The sequence below is a fragment of the Schistocerca gregaria genome, chromosome 7 (assembly GCF_023897955.1).
Source record: "Schistocerca gregaria isolate iqSchGreg1 chromosome 7, iqSchGreg1.2, whole genome shotgun sequence".
In the NCBI taxonomy this organism is placed as follows: Eukaryota; Metazoa; Arthropoda; class Insecta; order Orthoptera; family Acrididae; genus Schistocerca; species Schistocerca gregaria.
In genome coordinates, this window is record NC_064926.1 from 193,327,752 (window position 1) to 193,350,106 (window position 22,355).

The 22,355-nt window shown below is 46.2% G+C and overlaps 1 protein-coding gene and 1 non-coding gene across 3 annotated transcripts in view; both read left to right on the forward strand.

Annotated features, from left to right (window-relative positions):
* LOC126282045 (protein goliath) overlaps positions 1 to 22,355 on the forward strand; it is a 601,667-nt gene that overhangs the window by 53,699 nt on the left and 525,613 nt on the right. For both annotated transcript variants that reach the window (XM_049981464.1, XM_049981463.1), the window contains exon 2: positions 1,090 to 1,369. In XM_049981464.1, coding sequence (XP_049837421.1) covers positions 1,090 to 1,369 — 280 coding nt within the window. The remainder of the gene's footprint in view (positions 1 to 1,089; positions 1,370 to 22,355) is intronic.
* Trnas-cga (transfer RNA serine (anticodon CGA)) lies at positions 15,887 to 15,960 on the forward strand. The gene has a single exon. It is a non-coding gene; the product is annotated as a tRNA-Ser (tRNA).

The window sequence follows — 22,355 nt, forward strand, 5'->3', positions numbered from 1 at the left end:
TGTTGGGTTAGAATTTAAAATGGCAAGTCATGTTGTCTCGGGCCAATACCGTGCCCGAAGCACGGTATTGCCCCGTGGTGAACGGTATTGCCCCATATGGTAATTTCTTTTGGAATTTTCGTGAACTATATATTTGGAAGTGTGTGTGTGTGTGTGTGTGTGTGTGTGTGTGTGTCATCTTACAAGTTTTCCTTGTGTGGTTCAAATGGTTCAAATGGCTCTGAGCACTATGGGACTCAACTGCTGTGGTCGTCAGTCCCCCAGAACTCAGAACTACTTAAACCTAACTAACCTAAGGACATCACACACACATCCATGCCCGAGGCAGGATTCGAACCTGGGACCGTAGCAGTCGCACGGTTCCCGACTGCGCGCCTAGAACCGCGAGACCACCGCGGCCGGCCCTTGTGTGGTGCATGTGACACAGCTGAAAACTATATTTGCGACTACTGCCATTAAAACGGGATAAATGTGTTCAGAGACATGTTGACACCAAACTCCAATAATTTTGTTTTACGAGTAAAAGGATTTTCTGTCTTTAGAAACTTTAGTAAGTTGTAAAATTTATGTGTTTCAATTCTAAATAAATTCTGAATTTCTAATTTCTTAATTTGATTTATTTTTACAGAGTTTTTGTCATTTTATGTGCAATGCTGTATCATAAGACATATTGTGCGCTATTACCCCACCCCCTGGGGGTAATACCATGCAATGTAACACTTTTGTAAAACAGCTGTAGGAACGTAAATCGATGTAATATAGCAAATATGAAGCCATAAACGTGTGGACATTGATTTCTTGCCCCCCCCCCCCCCCTCCAAAAAAAAGGTGTTCAGCATTTCAATTGAGTTCGAAAAATACGAAATATTTGAAAAATGGCTTACGTGCACGGTATTTCCCCGCTCTCCCGCCTATGTCTCTGTATTGTATCGTTAGTATAAATGATAAGTATTCGTTGTCTGAAAAGTCGCTTTAGTGTTGGCACGGGGGCTGCACTGGGTTCCCCGGCTAGTGCTGCAGTAGTGCTGTGCTGTGGTGTGGTTCGTGCGGCGGCGCTGACGTGTTGTTGTGCGTGTGTCCGCCGGGCAGGGCCGCGGCGCGGTGCTGGACGCGCGCTACGTGTCGGGCGCGGGCGGCTCCGTGTCGGGTCGGCTGGTGCCGGTGCCGCAGCCGTGCTCGCTGCAGCCGTCGCAGGCGCACGCGCAGCCCTGGGTGGCCGTGGCGCCGCTCACCTCGGGCGACTGCGCGCTCGCCGACAAGGTGCGCGCCGCCGCCAGGGCGGGCGCCGCCGCGCTCCTCATGTTCGGCGACGCCAGCGACGAGCGGCGTGCCGCCGACGAGGCCGCGCGCGACGCCAGGCTCATGCACGGTCAGTACCCACACGCGCGCTCCGCTTACACAGCCCGTACTACACTACTGGCCATTAAAATTGCAGCACCAACAAGAAATGCAGACGATAAACGGGTATTCATTGGACAATAATATTATACTAGAACTGACAGGTGATTACATTTTCACGCACTTTGCGTGCACAGATCCTGAGAAATCAGGACAACCACCTCTGACCGTAATAACGGCCTTGATACGCCTCGATATTGAGTCAAACAGAGCTTGGATGCCGTGTACAGGTACACCTGCCCATGCAGCTTGACCACGATACCACAGTTCATCAAGAGTAGTGACTGGCGTATTGTGACGAGCGAGTTGCTCGGCCACCATTGACCAGACGCTTTCAGTTGGTGAGAGATCTGGAGAATGTGCTGGCCAGGGCAGCACTCCAACATTTTCTGTCTCCAGAAAGGCGCGTACAGGACCTGCAACATGCTGTCGTGCATTATCCTGCTGAAACGTAGGATTTCGCAGCGATCGAATCAAAGTTAGAGCCACGGGTAGTAACACATATGAAATGTAATGCCCACTGTTCAAAGTGCCGGCAATGCGAACAAGAGGTGACCGAGACGTGTAACCAATGGCACCCCATACCATTACGCCGGGTTATACGCCAGTATGGCGATGACGAATACACGGTTCCAATGAGGTTTCACCGCGATGTCGCTGTTAACTCGTAGCTACGACGGTAATCCCAAAAGTAAGGTCTCCTATTTTTTTTATAGGTACAGAACTCTGTGCGGTAGTTGGTCACGCTGTTATGAAGAATGCTTTACCCTGTAATGGTTCTTTATTTACGTAACCATTACGGCACTTCAACCCCAGTTGTCGATAGCAGTAATATCGTACTACTTTTCTGCGAAGTAATAGACATAGTTTTGTTATAATATTCACATTTGGTTTTATTAATGTGTAGGTACTCCGATGTATATTACAGTGATGTGGTTCTTGTGTGTATTCATTTCTGTGACACTGTCTTAATCTTTAATTGTAACCGTTTTGGCGCGAATGCTCACAGAGCAGTCTTTGTTTCACTTTGCAAAAGTTATAAAAGAACAGTTACGCCTTGTGTTTGGTTAAAGTAGAAATTAAATATATGAAGATTGATACAACACTGTTTTCTTGATGATGTGACACTTAAAAAGTAGTATATGTCAATTTACAAGAAGTTCAACAAAAATGTGGATCGTGAATACCAAGTCAAAAATTATTTCTACCATCCCATTGTTGTGCTCTGGTATTGTTTGATCATTAAGGATTTCCTGAAAAACACAGTTATAGGTCTTCAAATATTGCTAAAATACAGATCTGGACCTTCTAGTAGTCAAAGTGGAATCGCCCTAGAGTCAACAATATGAGCCATAACAACTTCGACGTAATTCACATGGGAATCCATTCAAGATAAGTCCAAAATTAATAACTTTTTTTTACAATGACTTCATTATTTCCATTCTGACGATACCATCCACAGTCAATAACTTTGTTGTTGCCCGATAAAGCGAACATATGCTGCGTGAGCAACATTATTAATCTGTGTAACCGTAGGCTTCCGCGGCCGTTGTCAATGTCAATAAAATTCTTCTGGGTTAGAGACCGCATTGTCATTTATAAAATTCCAACGTTTCGGCGTCTGTTGCAAGACGCCTTCCTCAGGGTGTGTTGCTAACTGCTGAATGAGCGCAAGTGTGGGTACATATATACTATGAAAGAGTGTTGTCATTGGATGTGAGGATGAGGAGGAAGGGTACTAGGAGTTCATTTTATTGGCGTTTGCATTGCGTCTCGTTATTGGCGGAAATAGGCGTGTTCCATTGGAGTTTCCTTTACTGCCTGCCATTGGTGGAAATCGGCGAATAGGAGACTTAGCGGCGACTGCAGCGTAGCGTTGTTTACTAACTGCTTATTATCGACTAGGCCGCGTCGGCGCTCTGTGTACCATCCTCCGCTGTGGCCTACCACACGCCTGTTGCTTTGCGCGAGCTGTTCTTCCGCAAAGCTGTCACAGCAGGCAGCCAAGACGCTGGAAGTCTGTACCCGTCTTCTCTGTTCATATTATCGGGTCGCTTGGCTATTTCTATAGCCTCTCTAATCTTCCTCCTCAAACTAAACGGCTGTTTCGCCAGTACTCGGGCCTCTCGAAATTCGATGTTCATCCTGCACTGCTCATGATGTTCTGACACCGCTGATTTGCTATATTGTTTGAGGCGGATATATCGCTCATGTTCAGTTAGCCTCGTGCTTATTGGACGCCCAGTCTCACCTACATACACCAGTCCACATTCACACTCGATTTCATAAACTCCGGCGGCATGAAACTTGTCAATTGTATCTTTTGTCTAGCCCATAATGTCTTTTATTTTGTTGTTGCTACGAAAAATCGGCTTAATACCTGCCCGACGGAGAATTTTGCCCAGACGTTCAGTAACCCCTTGTACATACGGTAGCACGGCGGTGTTATGTGCTTCGTTCTGTATTTCCCTGTTGCCCTCCTCCTTCGGCGCCATGGTTTTGCGTATCAGCCTCATGTCGTAGCCATTAGCTCGAAAAATGGTCCTGAGGTTCTGCAGTTCAGCTTGCAGGTTGTATTCATCGCTGATCCTGTAGGCTCCCTTAGTTAAAGTTCGCAGGGCCGAATTCTTTTGCATAGGATGGTGGTGGGAGGATGCATGCAGTGTGTAAACATGCGCACGCCGTGCTGAGGCGCTGTCTTGGCTTGGCAGCCGTTGAGAATGGAGCTCCCGTTGGATATTATCGCTAAGTGTCAATTGCGCGCTGTTATTCGGTTTTTTGGCGCAAAGGGCACTGAGCCGATTGAAATCCATCGCCAATTGACGGAAGTGTATGGTGAGTCGTGCATGGGTGTCTAAAATGTTCGTAAGTGGTGTAGAGAGTTTGCAGCTCGTCGGACCGAAATTCGCTACGAACAAAGGAGCGGGAGACCGTCAATTTCTGAGGAGACAGTGTTGAAGGTCGAGCAAAGCATGCGTGAAGATCGGCGGATCACCCTGGATGATCTCTGCCCGTTGGTTCCTGAGATTTCCCGAAGCACCGCTCACAGAATTTTAACGAAAACAATGAACTACCGCCAGATGTGCGCAAGATGGATGCCACGCATGCTAACTGAGGACCACATGCGGCAACGAGTTGATGGTTCCCGCGCATTTCTTCACCGCCTTGCAGCCGAAGAGGACAACTTTCTGCACTCAGTTGTCACGTGTGATGAAACCTGTGCATACCACTTTACACCTGAGACCACGCAACAATCACGCCAGTGGCGGCGTCCTTCTTCGCCAAAGCCGCAGAAAGTCAGACACAGTCTGCCGGTAAAGTCATGACAGCCGTTTTTGGGATCGGAAAGGGATATTGTTGGTCGACTTTATGCCCACTGGGACCACAGTTAACGCTGACAGGTACTGTGAGACTCTGAAAAAACTCAAACGGGCAATGCAGAACAGAAGGGGAATGTTGAGCAAGGGCGTACACCTTCTCCATGACAACGCTCGCCCACGCATCGCTCGGCAAACCGTTGCTCTCCGCAGCAGTTTCAGTGGAACATAATCACTCACCCACCCTGACTTGTCGCCCAGTGCCTATCACCTATTCCCCAGGCTGCAAAGCGATTCAGCTCCGACGACGAGGTGAAAGAAGAGGTTCATAACTCTCTGAACAGCGTGGCGGCGAGCTGGTATGATAAGGGCATACAAAAACTGCCACAGCGTCTACAAAAATTCATCGACAGAAATGATTATGTCGAAAAATAGCTAAATGTTCAAGTTCTAAACCATTGTAGAAGTAAACAAGTCCGTGTACTTATGAAAAACTGGAGACCCTAATTTTGGGATTACCCTTGTAGGTCTGTACATACAAAGCGGAATTGCATCTTCTAATGGACTGGCGACGAAATGTTTTCACGACTCCCAGCGTCCGAACCAAATACTCACGGGTTTGTCGTCACCACACTGTTGTGCGTTAGCTATTTCAACGACAGAGGTGTTCAGTAAATGCAATGATTTGATTCAAGATTTGAAATTCCGAGAACGCTGCTCTATTATTGTCATCTAGGTAAAAGAAGCATGATCTCTTCATCATTTGTTCTTAGTCACAACACACGGCCGGGAATTTACTGTACGTTCATGATATTTCTCTGGTGTAACCGTTATTTTCTATTTTTAAGTATCTCTTAATATTCTGATTTTGCTCTGGTTTGTTTTAAAAGTTCTCGGAAAGAGTAGCACTACCGGCAAACTCTTCGGTGTTGGTGCAAAATTTAAACCCTTCCCTAGCATGGATAACGCTGCGTCGTCAAGGGATTTCTCTGTGAGATTTATCACAGAACGTAGGGAGATAGGATCAGCCTCCGAGCCACGGAAACGTTCAAACTTAGCCAGATGCCGAGCAGTGACAGAACGATATTCACAATCAGCCTGAGTCCATGAGGCACCGTCCAACCAATCCCATGTAAATTCAGACAGTTTACTAGCCATCAATAAATGGAAACGAAACAATTCTTTGGAAACAGAGTCCAACCGTCGACGAGTAAAACGAATCCTTTCACGGACAAGCGCCAAGCCAGCACGTTGTTTAATGCGACTGGCGGCGGGAGAATTAATATGATGTACAATTTTAGCAAAAGTTGGGACACGATTCTCAGCACGACACCTCAATAAGAACGACAAGGCACATTGCAGTCTGACACGACAGCTACGAAGTTTATCCAACTTACGTAAACACCGATACATTTCCTCCCCGTAAAGGTAAACAATGTGAGACCTGAGTTTCTCCTGGCGTGAACTATGTTCAAAGTACTTACGGGCATTCAGCCAGGTTGAATTTTCGACAACTGCCGATATTACATGGAAGACTTCGAGGAGCGTGCATTGGAGTCGGCGCCATTGAAACCTGCCTGTTTTTTCAGATACGTTGACGATACTTTTGTTGTTTGGCCGCATGGCAGGGAGAATTTGAATGCCTTTTTAGAACATCTAAACTCGATCCACCCCAACATTCGTTTTACCGTGGAGGTGGAAGAGGATGGTTGCCTTCCCTTTCTTGACGTTTTGGTTAGGAGGAAGGTGGATGGATCGTTGGGACATGCAGTTTATAGGAAGCGTACTCACACTAACTTGTATCTGCAGGCGGACAGTTGTCATCATCCGGCCCAACGTGAAGGGGTACTTCGTACCCTGGTACACAGGGCACATGTCATCTCCGACGTTGAGACTTTGCCTGCTGAGCTGGCCCATCTTGAGGCTACCTTCCGCCACAATGGGTATAGTGAAAGACAGATTGAACGGGCGTTGCGATATCAACCAACTGTGCGCCAGGTGACTGATGATAATTCTCAGTTGACTCCTAAATCTATTGCCTTTTTGCCCTACATAGGAAGCACTTCAAACAAGATAGGTCGTATTTTACGGAAATACAATGTGAAATGTGTTTTCCGACCTCCATCTAAGATTAAAGCGCTTTTGGGGTCTGTTAAGGATGATCTTGGTTTACGTAAGGCAGGTGTTTATCGCATTCCTTGTAGCTGTGGCATGGCATACATTGGTCAGACCATCAGGACCGTGGAGGACCGGTGTATTGAACATAAACGGCACACGTGACTACAGCAGCCTAGCAAATCTGCTATTGCCGAACATTGTTTGGACACTGGTCACCCCATGTGGTATAATAATACCGAGATATTAGCATGCACGTCCGGCTATTGGGATAGTGTGATTAAGGAGTCTGTTGAAATTAAATTGGCTAGCAACCTTGTGAATAGGGATGGAGGCTTTTGTTTAAACTCGGCCTGGAATCCTGCTCTTTCACTTGTTAAAAAACATAGGGACAGAGTTAACGTTTCCTCAACTACCAGTCCATAGTTTCTTACTATCGATAGCTCTGACTTCGTTCATCTTTGGTGGCTTTTGTTTAGGTGTGTGTTATCTTTTCTGTTAGACTCGCAGAACCGAGCTCTCGTGTTTTCTGCACTTCGTCTGGTCGTTGCAGTTAAGCCTTGAAAATGGCGGAGGGTGCATCCGCCGAAATATCGGCAGTTGTCGAAAATTCAACCTGGCTGAATGCCCGTAAGTACTTTGAATATAGTTTACGCCAGGAGAAACTCAGGTCTCACATTATTATTATTGGTGGTGTCATCTGAAGAGCGACTTCTTGCAGTCACAACGTCAGTGTGAGTATTATCACGAACAGTGTACGTTGACCCTTATTTTGCTTGTCGTTGATTCGACTGAAGCTGAGCTGAGTTACTAATAAGCAAGAAACGTTTCTAATCTAGGATGTACGCGTCAAATCTCATATTTGCGCGAACATCCGAAGAAAGGCAGATCTTTGAGAATCAGTTGCGTCTTTTACGGCGTATACTTCCGCCCTTAAAGGGAGGAAAATGTGATGCTCATCATACTATTGGAAAAAATCTTTGGGACGGAGCATGGTTAATTACAATCGAGTAGAAGTGGCTGGAGAATGGAAAGTGTTTCATCAACACCACTGTTTAAAAGTATGCATGTACTCCTTTCAGGAATGTCTTCGAAGTTGTGAGCTCTTCTCTCAATCATTCGAGCTGATTCAGTCTTGTCACGTCAAGTTTAAATCAGAGTTCCACTGTTCAAAAGGCCGCTGAGGTATTTATCGGTAAATTTGGGTCCACCAACACACTGCAGATCTATAGTTAATGAATTTGTATGTGCTGGTGTTCGTACAGAGTCGATTTATGATTCGAACAACTGTCTGCATCTTCTCTCCCTGTTCCACTCCCAAAAGAACGAGGGAAAAATTACTGCCCATATGCCTCTGTACGAGCCCTAATCTCTCTTATCTTTGTGGTCTTTCCGCGAAATGTAAGTTGGCGGCATATCCCTAAATTTCCTCAGTAGCGATTCAGGAAAAGAACGCCTCCTATCCTCTAGAGCCTCCCACACGAGTTCCTGAAACATTTCCGTAACACTCGCGTGATGATCAAACCTACCAGTAACAAATCTAGCAGACCGCCTCTGAATTGCTTCTATGCCCTCCCCCAATCCGACCTGATAGGGATCCCAAGCGCTCGAGCAATACTCAAGAATAGGTCGTATTAGTGTTTTATAAGCGGTCTCCTTTACAGATGAACCACATCTTCCCAAAATTCTACCAATGAACCGAAGACGACTATCCGCCTTCCCCACAACTGCCATTACATGCTTGTCACACTTCATATCGCTCTACAATGTTACGCCCAAATATTTAATCGAAGTGACTGTCAAGAGCTACACTACTAATGGAGTATTCAAACAGTACGGGATTCGTTTTCCTATTCATCTGCATTAATTTACATTTATCCATATTTAGAGTTAGCTGTCATTCTTTACACCAGTCACAAATCCTGTCCAGGTCATCTTGTATTATCCTACAGTCACTCAACGACGACACCTTCCCATACACCACAGCATAATCAGCAAACAGCCGCACATTGCTATCCACCCTATCCAAAAGATCATTTATGTATATAGACAACAACAGCGGACCTACCACACTTCCGTGAGGCACTCCAGATGATACCCTCACCTCCGATGAACACTCACCATTGAGGACAACGTACTGGCTTCTATTACTTAAGAACTCTTCGAGCCACTCACGTATTTGGGAACCAATTCCATATGCTTGTACCTTAGAAGTCTGCAGTGGGGCACCGAGTCAAACGCTTTCCGGATGTCAAGGAATATGGCATCCGTCTGATACCCTTCATCCATGGCTGACAAGATATCATGTGAAAAGAGTGAGTTGCGTTTCGCAGGAGCGATGCTTTCTAAAGCCGTACTGATGCATGGACAGCAACTTCTCTGTCTCAAGGAAATTCATTATATTCGAACTGACAATATATTCGAGAATCGTGCAACAAACCGATGTTAAGGATATTGGTCTGTAATTTTGAGTATCCGTCCTTCTACCCTTCTTATATACAGGCTGCGCCTTTTTCCAGTCGCTCGGGACTTTACGTTGGGCAAGAGATTCGCGATAAATGCAAGCTAAGTAAGGAGCCAATGCAGTAGAGTACTCTCTGTAAAACCGAATTGGAAGCCCATCAGGACCTGGTGATCCATTTATTTTCAACGCATTCAGCTGCTTCACAACCCCAGGGATGTCTATGTCCTCCATACGGGAATCTGTACGAGATTCAAACGGCTTCTTTCACACATTCATTCCAAAGTGTGATGGTGCAGCATGATGCCGAAACCCGTCGCCGAACACCAAGTGTAACGTTTTCTAATGTGTTGCCGACAGGTGAGGACCCAAAAGCACTCCGCCCTACGATTCCATCCCGGAGGTTTTATGCCAGAGTGACTGAAAGCCACTTTCACGGGTGCCGTGTGGCTGTCGTGGGGCTGTCGTGGAGGTTGAAAAGACGGCCGCTGTGGCCGAGCAGTTCCAGGCACTTCAGTCCGAAATCGCGCTGCTTCTACGGTCGCAGGTTCGAATCCTGCCTCGGGCATGGATGTGTGTGATCTCCTTAGGTTACTTAGGTTTAAGTAGATCTAAGTCTAGGGGACTGATCATCTCAGATGTTAAGTCCCGTAGTGCTTAGAGCCATTTGAGCCATTGGAGGTTGAAAATACCTTTCCGAATTAAACTAGAGTCATCAGTCCGTGTCACGTTTTTATGAAGTGTTCGTTATGTTCCACTTCATGCAAAAGGCATTCACAAAACTGTACCCATCGAATGGGGTATTCTGGCCGCCGGTGTTGAGTTACCGTGTAATGATACACGAGGTGCATTCAAGTTCTAAGGCCTCCGATTTTTTTTTCTCCGGACTGGAAAGAGATAGAAACATGCGCATTGTTTTAAAATGAGGCCGCGTTCATTGTCAATACGTCCCAGAGATGGCAGCACCGTACAGCAGATGGAATTTTACCGCCAGCGGCGCGAATGAGAACTGTTTTAAATACTTAAAATGGCGACGTTTTCCTTACTTGAACAGCGTGCAATCATTCGTTTTCTGAATTTGCGTGGTGTGAAACCAATTGAAATTCATCAACAGTTGGAGACATGTGGTGATGGAGTTATGGATGTGTCGAAAGTGCGTTCGTGGGTGCGACAGTTTAATGAAGGCAGAACATCGTGTGACAACAAACCGAAACAACCTCGGGCTCGCACAAGCCGGTCTGACGCCATGGTCGAGAAAGTGGAGAGAATTGTTTTGGGGGATCGCCGAATGACTGTTGAACAGATCGCCTCCAGAGTTGGCATTTCTGTGGGTTATGTGCACACAATCTTGCATGACGACCTGAAAATGCGAAAAGTGTCATCCAGGTGGGTGCCGCGAATGTTGACGGACGACCACACGGCTGCCCTTGTGGCATGTTGCCAAGCAAAGTTGACGTGCAACGACAGCATGGATGGGACTTTCTTTTCGTCGGTTGTGACAATGGATGAGCCGTGGATACAGTTTTTCAGTCCAGAAACAAAGCGCCAGTCAGCTCAATGGAAGCACACAGATTCACTGCCACTAAAAAAATTTCGGGTAACCGCCAGTGCTGAAAAAATGGTGTCCATGTTCTGGGACAGCGAGGGCGTAATCCTTACCCATTGCGTTTCAAAGGGCACTACGGTAACAGGTGCATCCTACGAAAATGTTTTGAAGAACAAATTCCTTCCTCCACTGCAACAAAAACGTCCGGGAAGGGCTGCGCGTGTGCTGTTTCACCAAGACAATGCATCCGCACATCGAGCGAACGTTACGCAACAGTTTCTTCGTGATAACAACTTTGAAGTGATTTCTCATGCTCCCTACACACCTGACCTAGCTCCTAGCTCCTAGTGCCTTTTGGCTTTTTCCGACAATGAAAGACACTCTCCGTGGCCGCACATTCACCAGCCGTGCTGCTATTGCCACAGCGATTTTCCAGTGGTCAAAACAGACTCCTAAAGAAGCCTTCGCCTCTGCCATGGAATCATGGCGTCAGCGTTGTGAAAAATGTGTACGTCTGCAGGGCGATTACGTCGAGAAGTAACGCCAGTTTCATCGATTTCGGGTGAGTAGTTAATTATAAAAAAAATCGGAGGCCTTAGAACTTGAATGCACCTCGTAGATGCAGTTCTTCATCGTGTAACACTTCAACAACTAATCGTTGAGGTATCTAGAACTGCCTTACAATATGACTGTTATTTAGCCCAGGTGAATGGTGAATGGTTTCAGAAATTGAGTTCTCTGGTTGTGGAGAACGTCAAGTGCTTCTACGACCTTTGTCCATTACCTGCGTTACCTGTGGATGACGGTTAGTGGTTCCTTGTCGGAATGGCGCCACTGAGGGTACTGTGCAGCGTGCAGACAACAGGAGCAGCAGTGTGGTTATCAATGCATCGTGCGGCAAAAGCATATCGAAGTATTCATCGTTTGTGTTTTCCATCTGGAAGTCGCCGTACAAGAACTTGACAGGACCAGTTACGGTTGTGCACTTCGCTGTTGGTAGGCACATGCGAGCAGTTGTGTGGATCCCATTGTCACGAGATAAGCTACTGTCATGTGACAAAACAATCTCTTGCTTATAAGCGACGAGAACAAGGGAAAGGACGTCTGAAAAATAAGAAAAAAGGAAACTGGAGAAGATTTGAACCATAGCTCAATGATGGACGTCCCAGCAGTCCAATCAGTGAGCTACGATGGTAGGTAAGGTAGTGCAGAATGATACATGTTCTTGTGTACATTGCGATGCACTTCACGATATAATAATGTTGCAAGGTCATCATTTTCGTTCATGTGTTTCCAGTACGTACGCGATCGGATTTTACTAAACAAACTGTTTTCTTGCGTCTGTATGAGTTATCTCATTCTGACCTCAATGTGCATTTTTTCTGCACACTGTACACTTTTCTTATCGCGTCCCGAGCCCGCAACGCCGCATTAAATCTCGCAGTTGGATGTGTTCCAGTGTTTTGGCTCATCACTGTATTACGTCCTGCTCTTACACTACTGGCCATTAAAATTGCTACACCAGGAAGATGACGTGCTACAGACGCGAAATTCAACCGATAGGAAGACGATGCTGTGATATGCAAATGATTAGCTTTTCAGAGCATTCACACAAGGTTGGCGCGGTGGCGACACCTACAACCTACTGACACGAGGAAAGTTTCCAACCGATTTTCATACACAACCAGCAGTTGACCGGCGTTGCCTGGTCAAACGTTGTTGTGATGCCTTGTGTAAGGAGGAGAAATGTGAACCATCACGTTTCCGACTTTGATAAACGTCGGAGTGTAGCTTATCGCGATTGCGGTGTATCGTATCGCGACATTGCTGCACGCGTTGGTCGAGATCCAGTGACTGTAAGCAGAATATGGAATCGGTGGGTGCAGGAGGGTAATACGGAACGCCGTGCTGGATCACAACGGTCTCGCATCACTAGCAGTCGAGATGACAGGCATCTTATCCGCATGGCTGTAACGGATCGTGCAGACACGTCTCGATCTCCGACTCAACATATGGGGACGTTTGCAAGACACCAACCATCTGCACGAACAGTTAGACGACGTTTGCAGCAGCACGTTCTATCAGCTCGGAGACCGTGGCTGCGTTTACCCTTGACCCTCCATCACAGACAGGACCGCCTGCCATGGTGTACTCAACGACGAACCTGTGTGCACGAACGACAAAACGTCATGTTTTCGGATGTATCGAGGTTCTGTTTACAGCATCATGATGGTCGCATCCGTGTTTGGCGACATCGCAGTTAACGTACATTGGAAGCGTGTATTCGTCATCGCAATACTGGCGTATAACCCGGCGTGATGGTATGGGGTGCCATTGGTTACACGTCTCGGCCACCTCTTGTTCGCATTGACGGCACTTTGAACAGTGGACGTTACATTTCAGATGTGTTAGACTTGTGACTCTACCCTTCATTCGATCGTTGCAAAACCCTACATTTCAGTAGGATAATGCACGACCGCATGTTGCAGGTCCTGTACGGGCCTTTCTGGATACAGAAAATGTTCGAGTGCTGCCCTGGCCACCACATTCTCCAGATGTCTCACCAATTGAAAACGTCTAGTCAATGCTTTGCCGAGCAACTGGCTCGTCACAATACGCCAGTCACTACTCTCGATGAACTGTGGTATCGTGTTAAAGTTGCATGGGCCGCTGTACCTGTACACGCCGTCCAAGCTCTGTTTGACTCAATGCCCAGGCATATCAAGGCCGTTATTACGGCCAGAGGTGGTTGTTCTGGGTACTAATTTCTCTCAAGATCTATGCACCGAAATTGCGTGAAAATGTAATCACATGTCAGTTCTAGTATAATATATTTGTTCAATGAATACCCGTTTATCGTCTGCATTTCTTCTTGGTGTAGCAATTTTAATGGCCAGTAGTGTATATCTCGCGAAATCGCCGTGATAGTAAAATCGTGTCAAGGCCACCAAACCGGGACTTCCCAACAGTCATTTTTCTCTCGATCCACATGAGACGAGAAACTTGAGGGGAAAGGCGAGGGTGATGACTGTTGTAAGCGAAGTACCCTCCGCCACGCACAGTTCCGCGAGCTGTGGAGTGTAGACGATGGTGTGTATTCAGGGTGACGATCAGCACGGCTTGAGCTGCATGCCATATAGACGGTAAACCACTTTTGGTATATGTGGAAGGTGATGTAGGCGAGTAAGTGCTGTGAAGTATTCGACGTCAGGCGAGTGAACTGTGGCGATGGAGAGCTCAGCCAGGCGTCAGCGAACGCAGCGGGAGCAGAACGGAGCGAGTAAATATAGTCGCCGCGTGGGCACTGCCTAGGCCGCGATACGCGCCGCGATGCGCCGGCAGCAGCTGGAGGGGGCAGGGGAGACGGGGACGCCGGCAACAGCGGAGGAACAGCTGCGGCGGCGCATCTGGCCTCCCGTCGCTTGCGGTGCCTTCCCACAGAACTTTCCGTCACTGCGGGTCTCTTTTTTTTTTTTCAGGAATAGAAGTGAGGTGGGTGACCTGTACAGTGGTTTTGTTTTCAGATGACAACGCTTGCATACCACCTAAACGCACACGAAAGAAATCTAACAAGCCAGGGCCTTATGTAGAATCCACAGGTCCCTTGGCTGAACCATGGGAATTTATGTGGTAACAGATCTGTAGAAACAACATTTTAGAGCAGTTTAAAAATAAAAAGCTTGTAAGGTGTAATATTTAGTGTACTAACTTTATGGCTTAATGATCTGATGGGATATTTAAAAGAATGAGAAACGTTGGAGTTTCCAAAAATACCGAGTGTCAACATAAACGTGGCAGGAAGAAAACCACGTACCACCGAAAGTAATTGCTGTTATCAAGGTAGCTTACTTGATGCAGCAACTGCAGAGTTTTATCACGGGGTCAAACACTTTTAGGCAAACTACAGCAGACATTTTGGCAACATACAGTAGCTCTGTATAGGAGACTGCAAAGAAAACTGTAACCATGAAGGTATTCAGCACGATCTATTCACATACCTGTCAGCAACTACACTTAAAAAAAGTAGAACAACAAATCACAAAAATCAGTATTTATAAGTTAAAAATGGCGTCGTGTAACTATCATCAAACATGTTTGTTAGCTAAATTCAAGATAACAAATGGAATGTAAAAAAATACACACTGCCGCAAAAAAAGTAACAATCTCAAGGAGAAAATCAGTGTACTGAACGTCAGTTAACATGCAGTTCATCATTGAAGTAGTAGGTGGTAATAGATTCAGACCAACTGAAACACCCATGTGCCAGTAAAGGGTGCCTTAACAGTCCCATCAGTACACAGTTTATCTCTCTGTGGCAGCAACGCCGGCGCGTATTTTCGCATGCAAACAATCGTGAAGGTGCCGAATGTCATTTTGCGATGGATTGTTCCAAGCATATTGCGCCTCTTGTAATTCGGCTATGGGTTTTACAGGCCAAGGAAAACGAGTAAGTTCCTACTTCATCATATCCAATATGTGTTCAATTGGCGAGGGATCTGGTGGCATTGGTGCCCAGGGCAGCTGGTGTACACCACGAACAACACGTTGCGTCCCACCAGCCGTATGTGGACGTGCATTGTCCTGCTGAAGAAGTGGCAGTGGCACGGGGATAACAGCCCATGCAAATGGCAGGGGGCACTGGTGAAACACCAAACATGACCGCGCATAGTAACTGATGGGCCCCTCACACCGTGAAGCCTGTGATGGTACCTGCGTGTCGTGGGTGAATGCGCTCTTGAATAGGCACCTTACTACGTCTACGCAGCACACGCGTGCGTCCACCATCCGCATACATACGAGGTGCGACAATAAAGTAATGAGACTGATGTGAAGAAAAAAAAATGTTGCTTACCGTTTGTCAAGTTTAGTGTTGTCTCCTTCAAAGTAGTTCCCTTCTGATTACACACACTTTTTCCAGCGCTTCTGCCATTGATGGTAACATTTCTGGAACACATCTTCTGTAGTATCCTCCAAGACCCTCGTCGCGGCTTTTTGGACATCTTGTGTTGTTTGAAAAATGGTGTCCCTTGAAACACGACTCACGCCTGTGCTTCGGTAGCTCAGTTGGTAGAGCACTTGCCCGCGAAAGGCAAAGGTCCCGAGTTCGAGTCTCGGTCGGTGCACACAGTTATAATCTGCCAGGAAGTTTCAGTGTTATGCCCATTTAAATTATGATAACTCAGAGTCGTTTTCCTGGATTGTAGTAAATTCTAGACATTGACAGGGAGGACTTATTGAGACGACTTTATGTATTTCCTCATCATGCGCCTCTCAGGTGGTGTGTTGATGCTGAAGGATTCGTTGCTTTCCTGCAGCAGGTGTGATGCGTCGCTTTCTGCCTGATGATACTTGCATGCGGCTGTGGCTAGGCTGGACGGCAAGGGGCATTAACCAATGACGACTCTGACTGGCTGCCATCATTTATACTCACGCTTCGAGTCTTTAGTGACCTTCCAGCAGAAATTGAAATGTCTGACATTTGTAGGGACAGAGTATGCCACAGTAGGGGTATATCGAAAACTGTCTGTCCTGGAGTTCTGCAAAATTCACCGTGGGCGTATACTTATTTTTTATTGGCAAGCTAGAGTTCTACCACTCTTTCTTTGTAGCTTCTGTTGGTTTCAAATAAGACCACACACTTGCCAAGAACCTCTTCCTCTAAACCTATCCCACAGTAGTTCTTAGTTGTCTAATACCGCCCTCGGAATATGCAAAATTCTGTGCCCTGGAAGTTTCACAAGTCGGGAAGCCTTTGGAGAGATCTTCAGCTTTCCCATTGAGCAGTATCACCATCTTACAGACTGAATGCAGGAGTGTCGTCTATCTTGCAACTGCAGTGGAACCCACGGAGACGCCTGGGGCCGCTGTATTCTTCCTTGTCTTTGGGCTTCCCCGTGTGTAGACACATCAGTGTCTTCTTGGGACACAGCAAGGTCGCTGTTCACACCGTACAGTGTCACGTAGGTATCTGAATTTAAAGTATGCGTGCAGTATGTGAAAGCGGCTAATGAAGGCGATGGCTCCTTTAACACAACATGTAGAAATGCGATGGAGATGGTGACGTAATCTCCAAGATTAGCGACGTTTTATTGAAGTTCGAAACTTAGAGCCGAATGCAGTGCCAGATGCTTTTAACAGCTTGCACAACGAAACTGTTTCTCGAAATCTTATAGAAAATCCAAGGAGATTCTGGTTGTACGTAAAGTACACCAGCGGCAAGACACAATCAATACTTTCACTCCGCGGTGCCAATGGCAATGTAACCGATGACAGCGCGACCAAGACCCAGTTACTGAACAGTTTTCCGGAATTTCTTTACCTAAGAAGACAAAGTAAATATTCCAGAATTCTAATCGAGAACAACTGCAAACTTGACTAACTTAGATTAGATACCTTCGGTGTAGTGAAGCTGGTTAGAGCACTTATCGCCTAATAAAGTCATCAGAAGATCAAACTCAATTGCAAAATGTGTAAATCGTGAAAAAAAGTGGCAATTGTCTGTCAATAAGGAAAAGTGTGAGGTAATCCGCATGAATACAAAAACAAATCCGTTAAATTTCGATTACACGATAAAAGACACAAATCTAAACGGTGTAAATTACACTAAATACTTGGGGATTTCAATTACGTGTAACTTAAACTGGAACAGTCACACGGATAATGTTGTGGAGAAACCAAACCAAAGAGTGCGAGTTATTGGCAGAGCACTTAGAACATGCGAAAGGTCTACTTAAGAGACTGCCTACACTACGCTTGTCCGCCCTCTTCTGGACTAGTGCTGTGCTGTAGGCGATAATATAGGACTGATGGAGGACACCGAAAAAGTTCAAAGAAGGGCAGGTCGTTTTGTATTACAGCGAGTGTGTGTCGCGGACACGACAAGGTAGTTGGATTGGTAAGAATGGCAATCATTAAGACGAACTTGTTTTTCGGTCCGGCGACTTAATTTTGCGAAATTTGAATCACCAACTTTGGCTGTGAATGTCAAAGTATTTTATTGTTGCCAGTCTACATACGGTGAAATGGTCGTCATAATGGAAATGAAGTCCCATGCTTCTTGACAGATCGTACGGAAACGATGCGGGAGGCTCGCACCACCGTACTAGGCAAGGTTCTAATGGAGTTTTTTTGCCATTGCCTTCGTCCGACCGTAATCTGGATGAATGATGATTATGATGAAGACGACACAACAACACCCAGTCATTTCGGGGCACATGAAAAGCCCTGACCCCACCGGGAATCGAACCCGGGACCCCGTGCTCGGGAAGCGAGAACGCTACCGCGAGACCACGAGCGGCAGACATCGTCAAAAGAAATAAGAAAAATCAGAGTTCTTACAGAAAGATTTAAGTAATACAGAAAGATTTAAATATTCATATTTCCCACGGGCTGTTAGTGTTGAACGGTAGAGAAATAGTCTGAAGATGGTTCGAAGAAGCCTCTGTCCGGGACTAAATTTTGAATTGCAGAGTATTCACACAGATGTAAACGAAACGTGTTCTTTTCGCTGGGTTTACAAATCATTCGGGGATTAAAACGACGTGAGAGGAGTAATGAGTAAGTTTTTTTAGCTCGTTCGACGTACTTACACTTGACTATAAAATTTATTTCAGTCAACGTTCACATAATTTGTTTAATGGCTATACCTGTTTCGATCGCTAGTCATTATCAGTACCCCATAAATACTCGTTGGCCAATTAATAATGATTAGTCAATTTAACCTAGTACAGACATTGAACACATTACATAAGCATTGATTGTAATTAACCTTACAGTTTAAAAAATGTGCTTACTTCTGTTCTCTGCCAGTAGTAGGGCAAATATGAACAAATTATCTACATTTTTTCCGCTGTCCTTACGTGTTACTTCTTGATATGCAAATTAGGGTGGTAAAGTGTATAACAGGTTGCTTACGCTTGTACGTGCGGATTAGGCGACCTGGCATACCTAAACCTGCTGTAGACCGCACAGTACCAAACGGCACCCATCACTAACTTTTCGTCTGTGCTACATCGCACACGGACTCACCCGCTACGCCGCATACAATATGTGAAACATTATTATTAACGGGCTAATAAAAACGGTAATGTTACCACCGGGCACCCAACCTTGAATGAAGTATGCTGAATCAAAATAGAACTGAATGCTGAATTTACTACGTTTGAGCCCATTAAACACATTATACACCTTAACACTACCTGTTGATACCCTTATCGCACATGTTATTCTTTTTTGTTTGGTGTTCTCGGCACACTCTTGACACCGTGGATCTCGTAATACTGAATTCCCTAACGATTTCCGAAATGGGAAACACCACGCGTCTAGCGCCATGTATCATTCCGCATTCAAAGTCTGTTAATTCCTGTCGCGCGACCACAGTAACGTCGGAAACATCTTTACAAGAATCACCTGACAAGGAAACCTCCCCATCGCACCCCCTCAGATTTAGTTATAAGTTGGCATAGTGGATAGGCCTTGAAAAACACAGATCAATGGAGAAAACAGAAAGAAGCTGTATGGAACTATGAAAAAAAAAGCAAAATATACAAACTGAGTAGTCCGTGCGCAAGATAGGCAACATCAAGGAGAGTGTGGGCCCAGGAGTGCCGTGGTTCCGTGGTTAGCTAGAGCAGCTGCGGGACGACAGGTCTTTGGTTCAAGTCTTCCCTCGAGTGAAAAGTTTATTTTCGCAAAGTTATGATCTGTCCCTTCGTTAATTGACGTCTCTGTTCACTGAAATAAGTTTAGTGTCTGTGTTTTGCGACCGCACCGCAAAACCGTGCTAAGAGAAGATGAAAGGTCGTGCCTCTCTCATGGGAATCGAAAACATTTGATCGCAAGGTCGTAGGTCAACCGATTAACCCACAGGAAAACATGTCTGATATATTCTATACGATACTGGTGACGGCATGTGCGTCACATGACAGGAATATGTTGTCGACCTACCTAACTTGTACACTTCGAATGGGTAAAAAGATTCTTCTACCTTGCCCGATTTAGGTTTTCTTGTGAATGTGATCATCACTCCCAAAAAAGTGATGAAAACATAAAAGTTTGTCACATGAACTGCAACAAATGAATGCAACAGTTCCACAGTCGCACAGTTTTCCCTGTGCTCTGTCAAAACATACGTTTTTAACGTTTTCAAATTTTTCCGTGTGTAGACCATCAAATGCTGCATACGTCCAAGTAAATCTGAACATGTCCTGGAATTTTGGACGGTGAAGTTGATCATGTGTGAGTGCCTCAACTTTGATAATTGACACACGATCACGTAAACAATACTGCTCTATATACCTCGCATCGGACGCACGGACGGACAGATAATAATTGTCTGAAAATAAAAAATTAAACTTTTCACTCGAGGGAAGATTTGTACCAAGGACCTCTCGTTCTGCAGCTACTCACGCTAACCACGGGACCACGGCACTCCTGAGCTTACATTGTCCTTGATGTTGCCTGTCTTGCTCATGGAGTATTCAGTTTGCATATTTTTTTCATAGCTCCACACAACTTCTTCCTGTTTTCTCTATTGATCTGTGTTCAGTTTTTCAAGGCCTATGCACTGTGCCAACTTACAACTGAATCTAGGGTGGGTGCGATGGGGAGGTTCCCTTGTGAATACAAATAACAGCTCTGCCAGTGCAATGCCCTGTTATGCCTTGTGTACACGAAACGACCACCATTTGTATATGTGTTCATATCGCTGCCTCATGAAAATCGTCACCTTAGTGTAACTTCATCTCTAAGACACTTAGTAAACGAGGTAATTTGCAATGTAATGGATGACTGATGGAGGATTTGACCCTCCACGTGTATCGGCGAAATGAGAGCTTTCGTCTCGCAACGGGGGAACTGCCAGTCCCGCTCGAATGAACCAGCATTTCGATCTCTGTCACACTCTCCGGACCGGCACTTCCTCTGATATCGTCATGTAGAGTGAACAGCGGTAGTCCCCAGCCCTGCACCTCGACTCTCCCCGCTGTGCAGGCCGCAGTACCAGACACAGCAGCAGCAGATTAGCCGCAATCGCTCAGCGTCACCGCTAATGCCGCCATCACGTGGCCAGATCACGCTTACAGCTGCGGATACATGGACTGCCACACACGGCGCAAAACCGTGACACTCGCTGCGCGCCACTGTTCTCCGAAAACTGTCACTGGCATTGTTCATCGTGAACTGCCATTTACGGCTACGTTCCTGCCGTGAGCTCCTGAAAACTACGACGGTTTTCGGCTGACAACAGTACACGGTGATTCTCACACTGAAGCGCCAAAGGAACTGGTGTAGACATGCGTATTCAAATACAGAGATCTACACTACTGGCCATTGAAATTGCTACACCACGAAGATGACATGCTACAGACGCGAAGTTTAACCGACAGGAAGAAGATGCTGTGATATGCAAATGATTAGCTTGTCAGAGCATTCACACAAAGACGGCGCCGGTGGCGATACCTACAAAGTGTTGACATGAGGTAAGTTTCCAAACCGATTTCTCATCCACAAACAGCAGTTGACCGGCGTTGCCTGGTGAAACGTTGTTGTGATGCCTCGTGTAAGGTGGAGAAATGCGTAGCATCACGTATCCGACTTTGATAAACGTCGGATTGTAGCCTATCGCGATTGCGGTTTATCGTATCGCGACATTGCTGCTCGCGTTGGTCTAGATCCAATGGCTGTTAATATGGAATCGGTGGATTCAGGAGGGTAATACGAAACGCCGTGCCGTAACCCAACGGCCTCGTATCACTAGCAGTCGAGATGACAGGCATCTGATGCGCATGGCTATACCAGATCGTGCAGCCACGTCTCGATCCCTGAGTCAACAGATGGGGACTTTTGCAAGACAACAACCATCTGCACGAGCAGTTCGATGACGTTTGCAACTGCATGGACTACAGCTCAGAGACCATGGCTGCAGATACCCTTGACGCTGCTTCGCAGACAGGAGCGCCTGCGATGGTGTACTCAACGACGAACCTGGGTCCACGAATGGAAAAACGTTATTTTTCGGATGAATCCAGGTTCTGTTTACAGCATCATGATGGTGGCATCCGTGTGTGGTAACATCGCGGTGAACGCACATTGGAAGCGTGTATTCGTCATCACCATACTGGCGTATCACCCTGCGTGGTGGTATGGGGTGCCATTGGTTACACGTCTCGGTCACCTCTTGTTCGTTTTGACGGCACTTTGAACAGTGGACGTTACATTTCAAATGTGTTACGACCCGTGGCTCTACCCTCCATTCCATCCCTGCGAAATCCTACATTTCAGCAGGATAATGCACGACCGCATGTTGCAGTTCTCGTACGGGCCTTTCTGGATTCAGAAAATGTTCGACTGCTGCCCTGGCCAGCACATTCTCCAGATCTTTCACCAATTGAAAACGTCTGACCAATGGTGGTCGAGCAACTGGCTCGTCTCAATACGGCAGTCACTACTCTTGATGAACTGTGGTATCGTGTTGAAGCTGGATGGGCAGCTCTACCTGTACACGGCATCCAAGCTCTGA